This window comes from Eleutherodactylus coqui, chromosome 7 (assembly GCF_035609145.1).
Source record: "Eleutherodactylus coqui strain aEleCoq1 chromosome 7, aEleCoq1.hap1, whole genome shotgun sequence".
NCBI classification, from domain to species: domain Eukaryota; kingdom Metazoa; phylum Chordata; class Amphibia; order Anura; family Eleutherodactylidae; genus Eleutherodactylus; species Eleutherodactylus coqui.
This window is the reverse complement of record NC_089843.1, coordinates 211,326,660-211,348,940: the sequence shown is the minus strand read 5'-3', so window position 1 is coordinate 211,348,940 and position 22,281 is coordinate 211,326,660. Positions and strand designations below refer to the sequence as shown.

Sequence of the window (22,281 nt, the reverse complement as noted above, 5' to 3'; positions counted from 1 at the left end):
TTTTGCATTCATTCATTCACACAACACATTTTTCATTAGATTAACCCTTCAAGCACCCACCAATAAGGAGAGGCTATGGTTTTGTTTTTGTTTTTTTCACAAAACTTTATGTACAAGTGTTGACTACCTGTATTCGTTACAGACACAAGGATACACTGAGGTGTGCATGACATTACCAGAACATTGTAATGGCACTCATTACACAAACTACAAGTGGCAGACAATGTCTTGTAAGAATAGATCTGTGCATCGGCATATGGAAGTGTGCAAAGGAGAATCGGAAATACATTTATGATAAACTAACACATATCTAACGAAATGATTTCATTTTACATAAATACTACTTGCTCCGGATAGGAAAGGGTTAACTGTGCAACCGTGTGCTGTGAGCCAGTTCATTCGTGACGACGATAATATCGGCTCTACAAAGCCTTGCTTGAAATCAACAGATGCAAGCCATTTCTTCGGTGAAGCTTCAGGAAGACAAGTGTTCTAGTTCCAAGTTGTGTGAATATAATATGAAATAAAGTGGCAACCTGCAGTAGAAGCGGGGAACGCCTAAGTCTGTTCTTTAAAACATTGCTTTCTTTCTCTCCCCCCAAGTACCTAAAATACTTAAAGGGAACCAGTCACCCTCCCCCCTCCCCCCCCCCCCCCCCCCAGCAGTATAAACTAACTTATGGTGCTGTTAGGTGGGGAGGCGGGTGAATGTTATTTATTTTTTATACCCATCTGCTCCTACGATCCAGCGATGTTCTTCTCTGCACTCGGCGCATGGCATGAAAATCTGACTGTTCCCCCATGCGCTCCTCGATAGAAGTTGTGAAAGTATTGACTTATATTTTAGTGAAATTTTTACTAACAGATGCGGAGCATGCAGCTTTGTGATAATTAATCTTTGTAATGGTTTACTAAGAGGGAAGTATCGCACATGCTGTGTAGACTTTGAATTCTTTACTTTTGTGGGTTGCCACGTCAGATAACATCCTGCATTGCAACAATGAAACAGAAGGGCTTGGAATTCTCATTTGAGTGTTTCTCATTGTGCTCTTCTCCGATACATCGACTAATAGTTAGGCATACCCGATTGATAAGGATACGATACCCCCTGAGTATCATTTAAATTAAGTGATTACTTTAACAAAGTCTATGAGAGAGCGCACGCACACAAAGGACTCTGAAAAGAGTCAGAGTTTCATGCTATGTGCCAACTTCAGAAGAGGACACTGCTGGAGGGCGGGACCGTACAGAAAATCCATCACCCGGATCCCTGCCACCTCGTCTAACAGTACTATACGTAGCTTAGGGGGGATGTGACAGGTTCCCTTTAAAAGTTTAGCCAAGCTTGTGCATTCCAAGGTAGGGATTATTTTAGGAGTTGGAGAAAGTGAGTGATGCAGCCATTTTCTATACATCGTGCAGCTAACATCTCATTAGCTGTCAGGATGGCATAAAGACACGTGACATTAGAGGTCCTTGTGCTGCAGGTGAAGAGTGCAGGCAGCCAAAACTACTACCAGGGAATGGCAGGGAACGGTGCAGCCACATTTCCTAGAAAATAAATGGTAGAAGTATTTAAGAATTCACTTTGTGGTTAAGTACATTCACACTTTTTCTATAGAAAGTTGCAAGAAAAATTAAGTGAACCCTTTTGAGTTATCTGATTGAGATGCACCCCAAATACACAAGGCAATGCTTGGGGGTAAAAGAGCATTGCACACCAAATCTCATCGCAACTGTGAAGCATGGTTTGGGACTGCTTTCCTACCTCCAGGCCCAAACACCTTGTGGGAACAATTAATTCTAAGGAGTACCGAAACATTTCACAGGAGAATGTAAGGGCAGGAGTCCATAACCTCACACTGACCAGAAGGTGGATGATGACAGTGACCTAAAGTACACAAATCAACTAAAAAGTAGTTGAAAAAGGCTTGTGTTTCGGAATGGTCAAGTCAAGAGTCCTGTTCTTAACCCTATTGAGATTCTGTGGCATGACCTGATGAGGGTTCTGCATGCAAGGCATCCCAGAAATATTGCTGGAATGAAACTTCTTCAGGGAGAGAAGGTGTGACATTCTTCCTCAATGTTGCACAAATCGTATTTACAGCTGCAGGAAACATTTAGTGGAGGTGGTTGTTACTAATGGGAGATCCACAGATTATTAAATTCAGGGGTTCACTTTTTTTTTTTTTTTCCCCTCCCTGTACTGTTAATGTTTACTCAATTTGTTCTCTCTCTTCCCCACTATCCCCCACCGACCCTACCCCTGAGCACCGAGCATGCTCGGACAAGAAGAGCGAGCCTTGCTCTTCTCGAGTAATTGCATTCTTGTCTGAGCGTGCTTTGGGGGGCGGTGGAGGTGAGCAGGGCGCGGTGAAGTTTAGAGGAGGGGGGAGGAAAGATCTCTCTCACTCTCTTCCCCATTACCCCAACTATCCCCCAGCCGGTGACCTCTGTTGACCCCCTGCGTACCTGTCTACAGTGGATCTTCATCTGTATGCAGGTACAGATGACGGCGGGTCGTGGCTAGGCGATGACGCAGATTCCGCAGCCCATCCGCAGTGACCGTTGCAGGCGGCCCCGAATTGGACGGCTTCCAGTGACTTCAATGGAAGCCGTCCGTGCGGAAATCGTGCTAGAATAGGACATGCTGCGATTTTCCCTCCACAAGCAGAAAATCGCCATTGATTTCCGCTCATGGACATGGAAAAACGTTTTTGCATGTCTATGGCCGTTAATTGCTGCGGAATGTAGCTCAAGTCTCAGGTGGTCAGAATGAGATCACATGACTCAACAGAAAAGAGCGACTCCGGGGATTTTCAGGCAATAACTGAGAAGGTAACACTAGACGAAGGATAGTTCCACATGGGCGATCGCGATTTTGCCATGTGCTGATGCTCAAAAATCGCAGGAACAAAGACAATTCTTTTGGAGCATAATCTCGCATCACCTCGCTCCCGCGATAAAATTGCGCGACTTATCGCAAAAGTCAATAGGACTTTCGAATGTGAAAATTGAACGGCACGTTTGTTGCGTTGCGATAAAAAGAAACCTCCATAGTGAAACATGGAAGATTTAAAAAAAAAAAAAAAAAAATCGTAGATCGCAGAAAGAGCACGCTGCGATTTTTTTTTTTGTTGTCAAAACATCGCAGATGGGAAGGAAACCATTGTAAATCATTGGCTTCATATTCTGCTTTTTTACTGATTGTTGCATCAGGCGAAAATCGCACAATTTTCTCGCCCGTGGGAAACCACCCTTATATATAATGAATGAAACATAAAGGTTACATAATGAATGGGGAAAAAAAACAAATGCCACCAGAATGGCGCTATAACTGCAGGAAACTGTGCAAAACTGCTGCAAAGGGAAAAAAGCAACCAATCATTTTTCTTTTTTCCAACGGGCCTCTGAAAAATGAAATCTCGCTATCGGCTCCTCCTCCACTTTTCTTCTGCATCAGGTTTAGCCCTTTCCAATCCAATTTGTATTCTGGTTTTCCTAGGGGGCTTACTCTCTTTCTGCCGTTATACAATGGCGCTATCTGCTGGCTAAAGCCAGTACTGCATGAGGTGACACGTTGGATAGGCTCCGACAGCAGAGAGGCTGGCAATATACAGTAAGAGAACCCCGACGGACGTCTTCCAACATTGGAGCTGTACAGCCTTAAATCATAATGTCTTCAGAGGTCAGACAGTGGATTGGAGAGGGTTAATGGCTGATAAGCGGTATCCTGGAGCCTAGGGGCCAAGGCTCTGTACTCTACATAGTGGCATCATGGCTTCTGTACGTCGGGTTTTTGTATTTTCTGGATGATTGACTTTCTCCTGCTTTTGCACATATAGCCACGGATTCACATATATAAGAAATCTCCAGTTACCGAAATGGTAAAAACACATAAAATATTTAACCCCTTAGGCTGCCTTCACACTGGCGTGAAAATCGTGTGAGATTTGTGCGTTATGAGGCCAGAATGGGGTCATACACATGAGAGATGTTTTCCCTCATGGCACCGCGATGCAGGAAACTAATCACAGCATGTTCCATGTAGTGCGTGATCTCCTATCGGGAGACGAAGGCAGCAGCGTTGGCCCCATTGAAAGCATTGGGAGAACCCCCTTCATCCCGGTGATGCAAGGTGGCTTTGACATGGTGGGGACCGCAATATGGAGGCGATATTCACAGCCCTGTATCACGCTCGCCAGTGTGACTTTGACATTAAGGATGTGGCCTTGTTTCTACGCAGGGGCGTAACTAAAGGCTCAGGCCTCCCCCCTCTATCTGTTTCTGTACCCGTACCCATACCTAAACCATGCTGCACAGAGACATAACTTGAAGCTTCTGGGCCTCCAATGCAAAACCTGTAACAGGGCCCCCAACTATAATGCTTTATTCATAGTACTGGGCTCCCTATATGGAGAAGAGAGGCCTTATGGACCCCCTAAGGCTCCTGGGCCCGGGTGCAACCGCATCCCCTGCATCCCTTATAGTTACGCCCCTGTTTCTACGGTGTATACACTGCAGCAAGAATGACATGATAACTTTATTCTATATGTTAGGGCTTATTCCCATGAGCGTACATCGGCCAGCGTTTTCACGGCCGGCCGATCTACGCTTCTGCGCAGTCCCCCCCCCCCCCCTCACCGGCTCTCTGCCTCTCTCCTCCACTTCTGCATTTGCAATGGGAGGGGGCAGGTCAGCTGGCTCCGCTCTGTCCCATCCAGTCTCATTGCAAATCGCTTGGAGGGGAGGAGAGAAGCAGAGAGCTGGTGAGTGGAAGGGACAGCGTATATCAGCCGGGCGTGAAAACCCGACCGATATACGCATGTCTGAATAAGCCCCTAGTACAATTACTATGATACCAAATTTATACAGGTTTTTGCTGTACTGCTTAAAAAAAATAATTCTTTTCTGCCGCCATCTTCTGACCACCATAATTTTTTTATATGCAAGGCACGGCTTGATAGGCGATCTGCATTGGCAGCCAACTGCCATGGCAAGCGAACGGCCTTCGTGATCTCATCGCTGGGGGGCCATTCTGGACCCTCAAACTCTGATCAGGGCATTTAAATGCGACTGTCAGAATTGATAGTGGCATTTAAAGGGTTAAGAGCGGCGATCAGTGGCTGTTGTGGGCGGGTGTAAGAAACAGCCGGCACCCACATTGCATCTAGCCGGATTGACCCCCGATCCCCCTCAGGGAGTGTTAAGGGTTAAACACGCCTGTTTTACTGGTCTGCATTGCCCTGCTGGCCCGTGCACCATGTTTAGTCAGCATGTATGATAAATCATCCCAATGTAGACTTACATGTGAAGTAGGCGCTGATCACTTTAGTTCTGGCCTGTTTTCCCGCTTGCGTGTTCTCATCCTTGGAGATTGGCGGCACAGGAGGCGGAGCTTCCAGATCGTCAACGATATCGACATCTAGTTTTCGACTGACCGCCAAATTATGCAGAATGCAGCACGCCAGGATAATCTGCGCCCCCTTTTCTGGAGAATATTGTAGAACGCCCCCAGATCGATCGAGGCATCGGAAGCGACTTTTTAATGACCCAAACGTGCGTTCGATGACTGAATGCGCGGCGCTGTGGGCGGCGTTGTACTGCTTTTCGGCTTTGTTTTTAGCGTCTTTAATTGGTGTTAGCAGCCAGTCGGTCAGCGGATACGCATCGTCACCTGCGGAGTAAATGTGATGCAGAAACATAAGCCTTCATGGTGAAACATGCGACATGATACAAAGTTGCTTTATCCATCTTGTCTATGACATTGTATCAATTCCATCCTGACATACCCTGTTTCCCTGAAAATAAGACATACCCTGAAAATAAGACATAGCATGACTTTCCAGAATTTTTGAGGATGCAAAATGATTTTTCAGGCTTTTTGAGGATGCTTGAAATATAAGCCCTACTCCAAAATTAAGCCCTGCTAACAGTTAATTAAAAAAGTCAATTTAAATAGTGTCCAGGCAGCTATACATATAAAAAAGTTAAACCTTTTTGAACAAAAATTAATATAAGGCACTGTCTTATTTTCGGGGAAACACGGTAGGAGCCGGCACGGGCCGCTGTCTGGTTGCAAGTGTGACGCAACGGGCGTTCTTCTAGCAAGCATGCCTATTATGCAAGTCAGGAAACATAAGGGATTTGATGCTATATTGAACAATCAGTGAGAGGGAAAGAGCTCTAAGAAACACATAGGGATGATCGGGGAGTAGTAGATGAGTTTAATGAATCAGTAAACCAAGAATTACTATATACTTTGTACCACCTAGCCTGTTTCCCGAAAATAAGACCTACCCCAAAAATAAGGCTTACTCTGATTTTTCAAGATTTTTAGGGCCGCTTGAAATATACGCATTACCCCGAAAATAAGCCCTAGTTGCATTACATTAAAAAAAAAAGAATACATTACCTAGCAGGCTCGGTCAAGGTCCCTCCTGCTGCTCTCCAGAAGCTCTGACACGCTTTTTGCAGTCCTCAGCCACCCACAGAAGAACACTTTCTGGTTACAGGATTCATAAATCCCGCCTCCAGGAAGCGATGGCTCTGATTGATCTTTGAGCGCTGCTTAACCAATCAATGCAGTGTTAGAAGAACCAATGCGATGGCTGTGATTAGTTCATCGAGTGCTGCATTGATCGCGTTGTGGAGGCGAGATATGTAAATCGGCCAGTCAATACCGCAGCTCAGCCATTTCATAAATCCCTCCTCCACAATGCGATGACTGTGATTGGTTGATCGACCGCTGCTCATCCAATCAATGCAGTGCTCAACGAACCAATCTTCTGTGAGCGGCCGAAGACTGCAAAAGCCGTGAAAAGGACCTGAATTGAGCCTGCTAGGTAAGTAAGATAAGACACCTCTTCTGAAAATAAGACCTATCGCCTCTTTTGGGGCAAAAATTAATATACGAGAGGGTCTTATTTTGGGGGAAACACAGTAGTAAAACAAATAAGCTGCAGGGATTTTCGGAAAAAGTTAAGAAGTAGTATCTATATAACATACAGGGGGTGGACAAAAATATGGAAACAATGTACAAAATGCATGCCCTAAAATCAGTCTCTACAGGTCTTATTGAAATATGATTTATAATCCCATGTAACTTAAGTGGATGTAATATGACACAGATGCTGCCAGGCAGAAAAGAATATATCTGCCCGAGCAACAAGATTCCACTGGTCAGGGATTTGAGCCACTCAGCTGCTGTTACCAACTGGCTCCCAAAATCACACAGAGCAGGGAAAGAGGTGAAGTAAACACAAATTTGTTGGGAAAGCTCTCTGTCAAGAAGGGGTCAAGAAGGGCAACTCAGTGCTAATGCTTAAAGGGGTTGTCTCGCGGCAAACATCAAAATTTTACATTACCCCATTCCCCCTGTCACCCCCCTGGCATAAAATAGCAATTTAAAGCGGTTTTTAAACCGCTTGCTACTCACCGATCCGACGAAATATGCAGTTATAAAAATCTTCTCCCTAAGATGGCCGCCGTTCCTTTCCCAGGGATGCACTGCGTTTTTCTCCCATGGTGCACCGCGGGTCTTCTCCCATGGTGCACCATGGGCTCTGAGCGTTCCATTGCCGATTCCAGCCTCCTGATTGGCTGGAATCGGCACACGTGACGGGGCGGAGCTACGATGACGACGCGGTGACGAGCTCTCCGGCACGAGCGGCCCCATTCACCAGGGAGAAGACCAGACTGCGCAAGCGCGTCTAAAAACGCCAGAAGACATCAGAATTAGACGGCACCATGGAGACGAGGACGCTAGCACCGGAGCAGGTAAGTGAATAACTTCTGTATGGCTCATAATTAATGCACGATGTATATTACAAAGTGCATTAATATGGCCATACAGAAGTGTATAACCCCACTTGCTGCCGCGAGACAACCCCTTTAAAAGCCCATGTTTTTTGTACGGCGTTTCCATATTTTTGTCCATCCCCTGTACATTGGCTGTTCAGATGGAATAGGACAGTTTATGTCTCTGGAAAGTTAAACACAAGACACTACTTGGCCAAGAAAGGACCACGAGTCATAGATTGGACGTATATGACAATCAAATGTGTGAGAGCTCCCTCCATAAAAAAGACAATCCAATATATCAATTAAGTATGTGAGCTGCCATTTAATAACATTTATGTTGCAATCCTACGATCCGAGTTGTTACACCAGAGACCCCATTTTTGATGCTGGAAACACGTTAGTTCGCCATCTGCAGATACAACAATATTGTCATGTCACTGCCAGCACACCTTTGCTACTGTGGGCTTTATCTTGACTAGCTAGGGTTAATATCTTTGGTCTTGTCTAGTTAGGGTTAATTAGTCCTGCAGCTGTTAGCTGAGGTAGTGGATTGGTGATTGACAGCTCTGTCAGCCAATCAGTTTCTTCCAACTTCCTATATAACCCATTTCTTCCTGGCTGGGAGCTGCCAGTTATATTTCAGTGTTCCTGATCAAGTCAGCTTGCTCAGTTCTCCTGTCTGGCTCCTGTGTTCTGGTTTGTCCCTGGACTGTTGTACTTTGGTTCCCCTCTGACCTTGGACCTGTCCTTGTAAAAGTAGTGGGGTCGTCCCTTTCGGGATGGGTGCTCCGCTGTGAGGTAGGTTCTGTCAAAGGGGTTCAGAGTGCCCTGAATAGAGATGAGCGAACGTACTCGGTAAGGACAGATACTCGAGCGAGTATCGTCCTTACAGGGTACCTGCCTGCTCGCCCCGCAAGGATTCAGGTGGCGGGGAAAGGGGGGGAGAACGGGAGGGAGATCTCTCTCTCTCCCCCCCCCCCCCCCCTCCCCGCTCCCTCCCGCAACACAGCGCTTTGCAGTTGAGCAGGCAGGTACTCGGTAAGGACGATACTCACTTGAGTATCTGTCCTTACCGAGTACGCTCACTCATCTCTATTTCTGAACGATTTCTCGTGAGGTCGCTCGCTCGTTCAAACGAGAATCGGCTCGTCTAAAAGAAGCATCAGATGTTTCTGGACATTTGAAGGATGCCGTGTGAAGAGTGGTGTATTTGGAGGCCTACTAAGAATACGCTCAGCACTGAGTTGGATCATAATAGGAACATGATTGACTAAAAGATCTTTTTGAATATAATCTCCTTTCAGTGATTCTAAATTAATCATGACACTTTAGCGAGACAATTGTCAAACGTTTAGATTTTACATGTCATTACTTACTTAACCCTTTCCAATCCACTATCTGACGTCTTCCTACATTCGGATTGAAGCTTGTACAGCTCCAATGTCAGAAGACATCCGACAGGGTATTCTTACCGTCTATTGCCAGCCACTCTGCTGTCGGACCTTCTCTGGCGTGCACACACTGGCTTTAGCCAGCAGATGGCACCGTTGCATAACAGCAAAAACAGAAAGCCTTTTAGGAAACCCTGAATCCAAAATTGGATTGAAAAGTGTTACGTCATCATCTCTCCCTACACATGGGATCTGGTAATTGGCGGCCCCTGAGACCGGATGTAATCTGCAAGGGAAGTACTGTGTTTTTCTCTGCAGCAGAGCACCTGATTTTAGTGAGCGGCCTTCGTATACCTTAATGGGGTAAGGGGAAGTGATGAAAGTTTCCACAAGTAGGGTAGTTTTCAGTTTTAGGGTGCATTCACACGAACGTATATCGGCTCGGTTTTCACGCCGAGCCGATATACGTTGTCCTCGTGTGCAGAGGGGGGAGGATGGAAGAGCCAGGGCCAGAAACTGTGCTCCCGCCCCCTCTCCGCCCCTCTGCACTATTTGCAATGGGGAGAGGTGGGCCGGGGGCGGGGCTAATTCCCAGACCTTAGCCCCGCCCCCGTCCTGCCTCCTCTCATTGCAAATAGTGCAGAGGGGCGGAGAGGAGGCAGAGAGGGGGCGGGAGCACAGTTCCTGGCCCTGGCTCTTCCATCCCCCCCCCCCCCTCTGCACACGAGGACAACGTATATCGGCTCGGCGTAAAAACCGAGCCGATATACGTTCGTGTGAATGCACCCTTAGATACAAGTGTTGTTATCCACAGCTAATCAGATACTTGCTTTAGTTCACTTCTCAACACTTTGCATTACAACAAACTGGCCAGAGAAGCCACTATTTTTGGACAATTTTTACTACACCCCAAATTGTATCATAATGGCACTTTCTTTAACCCCTTATGGACACGGCTGATTTTGGCGTTGAGGACCAAACGATTTTTGGTATTTTTCCATCTCCATTTTTTAAAAGCCAGAACTTTTTTACTTTTCCGTCGACGCGGCCGTATGAGGGCTTGTTTTTTGCGTGGCGAGCTGTAGTTTTCATTGGTAGCATTGGGGTACACACTTTTTTTGATCACTTTTATTGCGTTTTTTGGGAGACAAAATGCTAAAAATTTGCATTCAGTCTCAGTTTTTTTAGCGTTTTTTAAAACGCTTTTTGCCTTGCAGGATAAAAAGCGTGTTCAATTTATTATACACGTCGTTACGGACGCGTCGATACCAAATATGTGGGATTTTTTATTTTTTTTATGCTAATATGAAAAAAAGCATTAAAAAAAGGGTTTTTACACATTTTTTTTTAAACATTTTTGCACTTATTTTTACACCATCTGTGTCCCTCTGAGGGAATTACACAGCAGGACTGCAGATCGCTACGATAAGGCATGCAGGACTTCTCTGGCATGGCAGGGGGGGGGGGGGGGGCGCGCATCTCCGATGCTACCCACTGTCGCAGCGGGACGCCAGCTACTACTGACAGCCGTCTCCCGCTGCTGGATAGCACGAGATCTGCTATGATCTCACGCCATCCCTATGACGTAAGGGTACGTCATTTTGCATACCCTTACGTCATGGGGTGGCAAGGGGTTAAAGAGTGTTACTCATTCTTTTTTCATTTGCCTACATTAGTCGTTTCATATAAAGCGACTTAGGGCTCAGTCACACGGGCGTTTTTACGCGCGTTTATAAGTGCGTAAAAACGTTCGCACTGCATTTATCACAAAAACACGTGTGACCACGTACATCGCCCCCCATATGTTCTATCTTTTGTAGGTGCTATTTTTTTTGACGACCGCAGTGCGAACGTTTTTACCCGCGTATAAAAACGCCAGTGTGACTGAGCCCTGAGTTCGAAAAGTTGAAAAAAAAGTCTAAGTGCTAAATGAATCTTTTCCCCTTCCCTTACCTCAGTCCCCAAAATATACATCTAGAACACGTGTGTCAAACTCCAGGCCTGCAGGCCACATCCGTCCGGCCACAGAGTAGGGAGACATCGGAACGTCTCAGTGTGCTGAGTAGACCAGGAAAGTCTACCCCTCTCCATCAGAGCAGGACAAAACTTTTGTGCCTTCACCAGTGTTGTCTGACCATATTTTCATCTGCCTTGTAAAGTATTGGGCACTTTAATAAAAAAGTAAATACTGTCAAAATAAAGTCTACTTACCCAAAATCCAACCGTCTGGAAGATTTCCGGAAGCCAAAATTGTATGTAAACTGGAATGTTTTAGGATATAGGAGTCGTGGGTAGATCCGGGGTAGCCTGCTACTAGATTAAGAATCCTCATGTCGGAGTCACACACCATCTGGACGTTTAACGAGTGGAAATTCTTACTGTTTCTGTAAATATCTTCTGTTGGAGGCGACAGAGCAACATGCGTACAGTCAATGATCCCCATGACATTCGGAAAAGATGACATTTTATAAAAGCCATCTTCAATTGTTTGTATCGCTGTTTTATCTGATGGGAAAACAATATACTGCGGTGTTAGCTTGTTAATGGCCTTTAGGACCTGTGTTAAGTGGCGGCTGAAACTAGGCTGGGATATGCCAGAGAGAGCGGACACCGTACCCTGAAACGATGCCGAAGAAAAGTAATGGAGAGCGCTCAACAATTTAACCATTCCCGGTACGGCGTGATTCCTTTCACAATTTGGCTCTATGTCTTGCTGAATCTGTTCATATAACTCAATAATAACCTCGGTGCTAAAGCGATACCTAGATCTAACTTCTTCTTCATTTAATCCAAAAAGGGATATTCTTGGTCTAAAAATGCGTTCTCTGTGTTTCTGGTTGGGATTGGATACTTGCTGCAATAGTTTTCGGTGTGCATTTTTTTCATTGATGTGAAACATGGCATGGAGATCCACGGTGAGACTGGAAGAGATGAAGAAGGAGAGACGTAAATGCAAACATCAAGATCAATCCACAAAGGGTAAACTAGAAGTCCAGCAATGTATCTTGGCTAAGCATTTGTTTAGATAACCGAAGGGTATCAATGCCATTGAGTCATTATACTACTACTGATCTAAGAGAAAACACTTTCTTCTACAGACCTATAAGACGTAGATTAGTAGCAGTGCAGCTCATCAATTGTCCATGGGGTTGTAAAGTGAACGTGACAGGGAATCGAGTAAAAACAAGGTCTTTTACTCTTTCTATTAACAGCAGCAATGTTTCAACCAATAGGTCCTAATCAAGCTTGATAAAAACCATAATAAAGCTTGCTAAAGACCCGTTGGTCGAAATGTTGTTGCTTGATAAAGACCTGTTGGTTAAAACGTTGCTGCTTGACAAAAACCTTGATAAAGACCTGTTGGTCAAAATGTTGCTACGTGATAAAAACTTTGATAAAGCTTGCTAAAGACCTGCTGGTTGAAACGTTGCTGCTTGATGGAAACCTTGCTAAAGACCTGCTGGTTGAAATGTTGCTGGTTGATAAAGACCTGCTGGTTGAAACATTACTGCTTGATAAAGACCTGTTGGTCGAAAAGTTGCTGCTTGACAAAAACCTTGATAACGACCTGTTGGTCAAAATGTGGCTGGTTGATAAAAACCTTGATAACGACCTGTTGGTCAAAATGTTGCTACTTGATAAAAACCTTGATAAAGCTTGCTAAACACCTGCTGGTTGAAACGTTGCTGCTTGATGAAAACCTTGATAAAGACCTGTTGGTCGAAAAGTTGCTGCTTGACAAAAACATTGATAAAGACCTGTTGGTCAAAATGTTGCTGGTTGATAAAGATAGAGATGAGCGAGCGTACTTGGAAAAGCACTACTCGCTTGAGTAATTTGCTTTATCCGAGTATCGCTGTGCTCGTCCCTGAAGATTCGGATGCCGCTGCGGCTGACAGGTGAGTCGCAGCGGGGAGCAGAGGAGAGCGGGCGAGAGAGAGGGAGAGAAAGATCTCCCCTCCGTTCCTCCCCACTCTCCCCTGCAGCTCCCCGCTCCGTGCCGGCACCCGAATCTTCAGGGACGAGCACAGCGATACTCGGATAAAGCAAATTACTCGAGCGAGTAGTGCTTTTCCGAGTACGCTCGCTCATCTCTAATAAAGACCTGTTGGTTGAAACATTACTACTTGATAAAGACTTGTTGGTCGAAAAGTTGCTGCTTGACAAAAACCTTGATAACGACCTGTTGGTCAAAATGTTGCTACTTGATAAAAACCTTGATAAAGCTTGCTAAAGACCTGCTCGTTGAAACGTTGCTGCTTGATGAAAACCTTGATAAAAACCTGCAGGTCGAAATGTTGCTGGTTGATAAAGACTTGTTGGTCGAAAAGCTGTTGCTTGACAAAAACCTTGATAAAGACCTGTTGGTCAAAATGTTGCTACTTGATAAAGCTTGCTAAGGACCTGCTGGTTGAAACGTTTCTGCTTAATGAAAACCTTGATAAAGACCTTGTTGGTCGAAACGATGCTGCTTGATCAAGACCTTGATAAAGAACTATTGGTTAAAACGTTGCTGCACTTCATGGAAGAATAAAGACCTAGTTTTTACTGCACCCTAGATCTTGTCACATTCACTTTATGGTTTGCATATTGGGTCCATGGATTCTGGTCCTGTGTGACTTTGCATCGTTGCCCCACTGCTGAGATATTTGGGTTGTGCTGCTGCCTGCCTGTGACCTTTCTGTTGTCCATGCGATTGTTCATACAAATAATCCCACCAGCAATATGCCAGACTAAACTGAAAAAAAGTGTTATAGAACACAGTTGGCTTGTGCAAAGTGGCAAGTGATCATCCAAATTTGGTGAATCATGCCATACACCTCTACTTATAGCCAACTATAGCTGAAAATTTCCAACTGGACCACATTTTTGGAAGACTATACTGTGTTGATGGCCAACGAAGACAATCATGCACATTCATTTTTCAAAGAATGATCCTAAGTGCATGGGAAGCTTTTAGAGATGGGTAGTCATGGCCAAATCATGGTCATCAGTTTGCCTTACTGAAGAGGTTCTCCAGTCTCTTAAGGTGCTGTTATACCTATCAATATAGCGTTGGAATGAGTGAACAATGTCACAGTCCTCTCCTTTGCTCATGCAGCCTGCTTATACCGGCAGATACATCGTAAGCTCATTCACTTGCTAAATCATTCAGTCTTTCAGTCGAGAACGACTGAATGATCGGTATTTAAACTGATCGATTAGTGAACGAGCCAACGATGGTTTTTATGCTTCCATGAAATGAACGATAAGTGATGGAATTATTGTTTGATCGTTGACTGTGTTTACATTGAATAATTATTGTTCCTTTTCGCTCGTTCAAGCGATTTTCTGAACGATAACATTCCATGTAAAAGGGCCTTAAAGGGGTTGTCCCGCGGCAGCAAGTGGGTCTATACACTTCTGTATGGCCATATTAATGCACTTTGTAATATACATTGTGCATTAATTATGAGCCATACAGAAGTTATAAAAAGTTTTTTACTTACCTGCTCCGTTGCTAGCGTCCTCGTCTCCATGGTGCCGACTAATTTTCGCCCTCCGATGGCCAAATTAGCCGCGCTTGCGCAGTCCAGGTCTTCTCCTGTTCTCTATGGGGCTCCGTGTAGCTCCGTGTAGCTCCGCCCCGTCACGTGCCGATTCCAGCCAATCAGGAGGCTGGAATCGGCAATGGACCGCACAGAAGAGCTGCGGTCCACGGAGGCAGAGGATCCCGGCGGCCATCTTCACAGGTAAGCATAGAAGTCACCGGAGCGCGGGGATTAAGGTAAGCGCTCCCGTGAGCTTTCTGTACGTCCCTGCATCGGGGTTGTCTCGCGCCGAACGGGGGGGGGGGGGGGTTGAAAAAAAAAAAACCCGTTTCGGCGCGGGACAACCCCTTTAAGTAAATGTGTTTTTAGAAAACCTTGATACGAGGAATGTCATAGTTTGACGGCTTCCAGAATGCTTCCTCCCTTCAATCATGTCTGAACTGAAACAGTAAAACAGTCTACAGTCTAGGCCTGTGCTACATGACAACCACAATCATTTCAGTTGGCTTGCCTATCCCTCGCAACTGTTCTAGTCAGATCATTCAGGTCTTCAGCAGATGGAAAAACTGCCACTGTACCAACGGAAAAGAATTGGAAAGAAGACTTCTCAGGACATTCATTCATAAAATAAAAGGGGCCTATTTAAAGGGGTTGTCTCGCGCCGAAACGGTTTTTTTTTCTTCAATAGGCCCCCCGTTCGGCGCGAGACAAACCCAAGGGATGGGTTAAAAAAAAAAATATATATATTACTTACCCGAATCCCCGCTCTGTGACGACTTCTTTCTTCCTTCTCCAAGATGGCCGCCGGGATCTTCACCCACGATGCACCGCGGGTCTTTTCCCATGGTGCACCGTGGGCTCTGTGCGGTCCATTGCCGATTCCAGCCTCCTGATTGGCTGGAATCGGCACACGTGACGGGGCGGAGCTACGATGATGACACGGGACCAGCTCTCCGGCACGAGCGGCCCCATTCACCAGGCAGAAGACCGGACTGCGCAAGCGCGTCTAAAAACGCCAGAAGACAGCGAATTTAGACGGATCCATGGCGACGGGGACGCTAGCAACGGAGCAGGTAAGTGAATAACTTCTGTATGGCTCATAATTAATGCACGATGTACATTACAAAGTGCATTAATATGGCCATACAGAAGTGTATACCCCCACTTGCTGCCGCGAGACAACCCCTTTAATAGGCAATGATGTCCAAACTGCGCTGTCAACATGGCGTCCTTCATTTCATCATCAGAAAATTCTGTTACATAAAAATCACATTTTTACATTAAAAATACAGTATTTTTAAAGAATTTTTTGAAGATTCTTTTTTTTTAAATTTTCAGTCACAATCTATATTTTTAAAAAAATCCTAAAATCCTGCATTTTTCACACTGACCACAGAGCCTAATACTAGTCTTCACTTCTAGATCTGTAGAGAAAGCTTTGCAGTAATCATCTCACTAACATCACAGGCAGGATTACACTGAGAGGTGACACCTCTATGTAGGTAACACAGCATCCACCATTTACAAGATGTAATAAGCTGTGACTACTCCCCCTCCCTGCAAAAGGACCCTCGGCACATATCACATAGCTTGTCTAGGACAGTCTCCAAGAGAAGTCAATGACTCCCTTCCTGTCGATTGTGTGAAAGGCCTATGAAGCTGCTGTAAAGCATAACTCTAAATGCTGTTAAATGCAGCTCAGGAAAAATGGCCGCCTCCTCATAGTCCTGTATAACAGAATACAACATTCTACAATCAGACGATGAAAAAAGGCTAGAAAGATGGAAAATGTTTCTCTCTCTGGTTTTACACTTTAGTGTAAAGTCTCTCTACAGTCATCAATGTCCCAAGATCTTCCTTCTCTTGTCCCAATCTGATCTGGCTGCCAAACTTTACAATGAAACTCTCACCAATGCCCGGACCAAGCAGCTTCCCCTCCACTCTCACCCCATGATGTGGACCCCGGCAAGCTTTGTATATGCCGTAAACATGTTTCCTGTGCTCTGAGCCTGTTGAACTCCTATTGAGAAAATCAGCTAATGTCTTCAATTACAAGGGTCACTTGGACACCTCATCCAGTCTCTTTCCCCGGCTGTCATTAGTCGCCTCACTACAATATTTAACCTTACTGGTATGTTTCCTCCTCTTTTAACCATGGAGTCATATTTCCACTACTAAAAAAAGTTTCTTGACTCGACCCACGCTGCTAACTGCAGCCCCCTTTATCTTCAAACTCCGGGAATGTTGGTCTACTCTCACCAAAGTATCTCTCTCTGATAACACTCTTCTTGACTCCTTTCATTCTGGTTCTCGTACTCTATATTTTACAGAAACTGCCCTCATAGCTAAAATCTAACAGCATTTACTTTCTAATGATTCTTCTGTATCTCTCTACAGCAATTGACACTGTAGATCGACCCCTCCTCAGTGTGCTGTGCTTCTTTACTCCCTACGTTGCTCTGATCCATTCTTGACTTAACTATTGTAACTCACTACTGATTGGTCTTTCCCTCATTAAACTCTGCCCTTTCCAATCTATGCAGAAGCCAGGCTCATCTTTTTGTCCAACTGCTACACCGATGCCTCCACCCTGTGCCAGTAACTACACCGATGCCTCCACCCTGTGCCAGTCACTACACCGATGCCTCCACCCTGTGGCAGTCACTACACCGATGCCTCCACCCTGTGCCAGTCATTACACCGATGCCTCCACCCTGTGCCAGTCACTACACCGATGCCTCCACCCTGTGCCAGTCATTACACCGATGCCTCCACCCTGTGCCAGTCATTACACCGATGCCTCCACCCTGTGCCAGTCACTACACCGATGCTTCCACCCTGTGCCAGTCACTACACCGATGCCTCCACCCTGTGCCAGTCACTACACCGATGCCTCCACCCTGTGCTAGTCACTACACCGATGCTTCCACCCTGTGCCAGTCACTACACCGATGCCTTCACCCTGTGCCAGTCATTACACTGATGCCTTCACCCTGTGCCAGTCATTACACCGATGCCTCCACCCTGTGCTAGTCACTACACCGATGCTTCCACCCTGTGCCAGTCACTACACCGATGCCTTCACCTTGTGCCAGTCATTACACCGATGCCTTCACCCTGTGCCAGTCATTACACCGATGCCTTCACCCTGTGCCAGTCATTACACCGATGCCTTCACCCTGTGCCAGTCATTACACCGATGCCTGCACCCTGTGCCAGTCACTGCACCGATGCCTCCACCCTGTGGCAGTCACTACACCGATGCCTCCACCCTGTGCCAGTCACTACACCGATGCCTCCACCCTGTGCCAGTCACTACACCGATGCCTCCACCCTGTGCCAGTCACTACACCGATGCCTCCACCCTGTGCCAGTCACTACACCGATGCCTCCACCCTGTGCCAGTCACTACACTGATGCCTCCACCCTGTGCCAGTCACTACACCGATGCCTCCACCCTGTGCCAGTCACTACACCGATGCCACCACCCTGTGCCAGTCACAACACACCGATGCCACCACCCTGTGCCAGTCACTACACCGATGCCTCCACCCTGTGCCAGTCACTACACCGATGCCTCCACCCTGTGCCAGTCACTACACCGATGCCTCCACCCTGTGCCAGTCATTACACCGATGCCTCCACCCTGTGCCAGTCACCATACTGGTTGCTTAAATTCTATAGAATACAGTTTAAACTCATCACTCTCATCCATAAAGCTCTCCACAGTGCTGCCCTATATCTCTTCCTCATCTCTGTCTACCACTCTATCTGTACTCTGTGTTCTGCTAATAAGCCTAACACAAAGTTCCTCTGTAATCTGAACCTCCCATCTCCAAGATTTTTCCCAAGCTGCACCAGTTCTCCGGAATGTGCTACCCTGGACAATCAGGTTAATCAATAATATCTATAGTTTCATCAATAGAAGATGGGTGGGGACCCGCAGCTTGGATCCTCACTGATCACCTGATTCCTGGTGCCACTGTCACTATGGTCAATGGATGGAGCAGAAAGCATTGACCATAGGTATCGCAACACAGCTCCCATGAAATTCATACTGGAAGAAAAAGCGCTGCATTCAGTGTTTATTTTCTTCCGTCTACATACCAGGCGGCTAAGTGGAAACTGAACGGACCTTTCGGCACTATTCGGTTCCGTCCTGAGATGGAGACGTTCAGCCATGGGGATTCCCTGTGCAGATGTGAAACCACCCAAAGTACATTACATAAGTTAAAGAAGTATAGAAAACATGGACTGATGAGTGATAGAGGCGAGAGGACCCTGCTAACGAGGGCATCGGCGGCAGAAATATCTACTGTATAGTCCTATCATTTCAGTTGAGTAGAACGGCACAAGTCTGGATGTCATATCTAAGACACAGACAGCCAATTCCAGGTAGAGTATGCCAGTCTGAAGGCGGTCGTTCTTTCTTAAGGCTATGTTCACGTCGGCGTTCGATGGTCCGGTCACGGATCCGACACAAAATACAGTAAGAAAAAGTCCTGCATGAGAGACTTCTTCATCCAGTAAAATGCTGGATGGCTGAACGTTGACCAAATAGACACAGTCATAGTCAACAGGGTCCATTTGGCGCCGTTCCGTCCAAAAACGGAGCAGGAAACCAGAACCCTGGAATGCAGATGTGAACACCGCCACAGCCAGTATGCTTTGAGATGGAGAAAACAATCAATACTGTATGCACCAATATTTAAGATAATGGAAATAGTGATGAGCGAGCATTGCCCTTAGCGAGTACCTGCCCGCTCGAGAGAAAAGGTTCGGCTGCCGGCAACGGGCAGGGAGTGGCGGGGGAGAGCGGGGAGGAACGGAGGGGAGATCTCTCTCTCCCTCTCTCCCCCCCTGCTTACTGCTGCAACTCACCTATCACCCGCGCCGGCAGCCGAACCTTTTCTCTCAAGCGGGCAGGTACTCGCTAAGGGCAATGCTCGCTCATCTCTAAATGGAAACTAAATTCTGAAGAAGGTCCAACACAATTGCTCCAGGTCCAAAAACATACTGCTTATTATTGAGTTTTCATTTCTTTAGCTGTATTGTGCAGATCCTAAAAGAAATATCACATACATCATCACATGCAGCGGTCCGTTACTTGGTTCGAAGTGACTAAATAATATACAGTGATACGAAACATAATCTGTCGGAGTATAAATAGGCAGCTGCAAGTAATTTGCCTTCTCCTCTTCTCCTCCTCCCTGCATGCATGCCTGCAACATGATCTAGTATCCACTGCTCGGTACGTCATACATAGACCCAACGAATGTGCTCTCTGATTAAACGTCATTCCTTGTAAAAGTATTTAGGAAAGCAGTAACACAAAGCCTGCATCAAGTTCTTGAGTCCTGGCCTTGTGCATGCTGCTGCTGCTGCTGATGCAAGGACAAAAGAATGATTGCACAACTAGTCATACATGCCGGCTGCCCTCCACCGCCTATGCATCAGCCTACAAGCCTACACGCCTGACACAAACAAATACAAACGTGTGTAGAGTGCTGTGTTACCACCTGCTCAGATCCAGGAACACTGAAGTGTTTCACTTCCTCTCATCTCATTTCCCCTCCGTTAGTCCCACCCTCTAATGCAGCCTTCTTCGGAGATTTAACCCTGCATTTTCTTTGCCAATCTAAATTTTTATCTCTGGCATTCCCAAACCTTTTTTTTCCATTGGCATTCAATCTTTTCAGGCAAAAAAAAAAAGGCAAATATTTACAAGTCAAAAAAGCGCTAAAATAACCAAATTAGAATAAAAAAAAAAAAATAGAATAGGAATGATCATTTTTACCGATTTCATTTACAGTAATAAACTTTCACAAGAGGTTGTTATAGGTGATAAAGGGCCCCTTTTACACGTCCTGCGGGTGTAACCATCAACAGCACTGACGCCGGGGTCTATGGATGTGCCGTGTAAGCTGCTCCCTGCTTATGAACCCACCGTAATGTGCAGTAACCAATGGGTGGGACTCGAACTTTTAACGACAGGTACCATTCTTGGCTGATAATGATAGAGGTGCGGGACCCCCATGTCATAGCGTGCTACGGAAAAGTATTCCTAACTTGATGACAAATTTGACAATATTCAACATATACAGTATATCTAGAACAATATTATTGTATGTAACAGTCATTTCCTATAAACTTGTGTGTCACCTTCGATTGTTACAGTACCAGATTCAAGCTCAATGCATAAATACTGTACCAGTAAAACAATCTTATAAGTACAGAACTAGAAACAAGTAGATTACAAATTTACAGTACTAGAACCAAGCTCATAACATAAATACAGTTCCAGAACCAAGCTTAGTACATAAATGGGGCACAAAAAATAAGCTCTGTACATACAGTACCAGAACCAACCTAAGTACAAAAATAAGTACCGGAACCAAATTCAAAAACATATCAACAGCACCAGACCCAAGCTCATAACATAAATACAGCACCAGAACCAACTTCAGTAGATTAGTACAGCACCAGAACAAGTACAATATATATCTACAGTACTAGAACCGATCTTTTATAACATACATTACTAGAATACATACAGTATATATACAGTATCACAAGGTCTTATAAACACACTACCAGAAACAACTATATTACATACATACTGTCACAGAACCAAGCTCATACAAACAGTACATTACATATGTACAGAACCCAAGATTATAACGTACAGTACCAGAACCAAGTACTTTAGATATACACAGTCCCAAAACCAAGCTTAGTACCTAAATACACTGCCAGAACTAAACACACTGGGGAAGATTTACTATTGAAAAAGCACCAGTAAACTGTCTAACATGCTTTGCAGCAAACTTTTGATGTGTTTTACAGACTTTTAGACACTTTATTCAGTAGGTTAAAAAGGGGGCGTAGCTTCACAGGAAAGGGGTGTGGCTTGTTGGAAATATGTTGTAATACCAACTAATAGGTGGTATAAACTTAAGACTAGAAAGTCTAAGCATGCACCAGTTTTACCATGAGAATGAGCCACTATGATAACTCTGCCGCATTATAAGACGGGCTAATTTTGCAGTGTCTAACTATTAGACAGATTCCATATACAGTACCAAAATCAAACAGCTATGGTATAATTGAGCTGGGTGTGGAGTTTTTCCAGCCCGCCAATCTGCCAGTCTGCTGCACATAACTACCAGCTACTATAGATATAGGATGCTGGTCATTTTATTCTTTCTGTCATTCCTACTCAGAGCTGGGTGTTATGCATGTTAGTTTGTAGTGTTTCTATTGTCTTCCCTGAGGACAGTCTGGACACCTGTATTCCCTGTCTCCATCTTATGCAGACCCCCTCCCCCCTCCTTTTGACAAGTGCGGCCTCTAGAAGTCTGATGTTTTGTGTGTTGTCCGGTAAGTGATGCTTGACTCTGTTCCCTTTATGTCAGTTTGGTGTCTGACTCTTTCCCCTTGCTGTGAGAACACTTGTGCTAGCTACTGTTTGATATCTGTATGCATGACAGTTCTGAGTTGGGTTCTTGTTCTGTGTGTTATTTGTGTAAACAGAGAACTGTTCTGCAGGTGGCCAC

General features: G+C 45.4%; 1 protein-coding gene across 1 annotated transcript; it reads right to left on the bottom strand.

Annotated features, from left to right (window-relative positions):
* Nucleotides 1-655: 655 nt before the first annotated feature.
* On the bottom strand, nt 656-18,913 carry LOC136573118 (putative nuclease HARBI1). The gene is made up of 4 exons (XM_066574314.1): nt 18,833-18,913; nt 11,406-12,115; nt 5,309-5,677; nt 656-1,551 (listed from the first exon to the last, which is right to left on the bottom strand). Coding segments are annotated over exons 2-4 (1,059 nt in total). The 5' UTR covers nt 12,094-12,115; nt 18,833-18,913; the 3' UTR covers nt 656-1,549.
* Nucleotides 18,914-22,281: the final 3,368 nt, after the last annotated feature.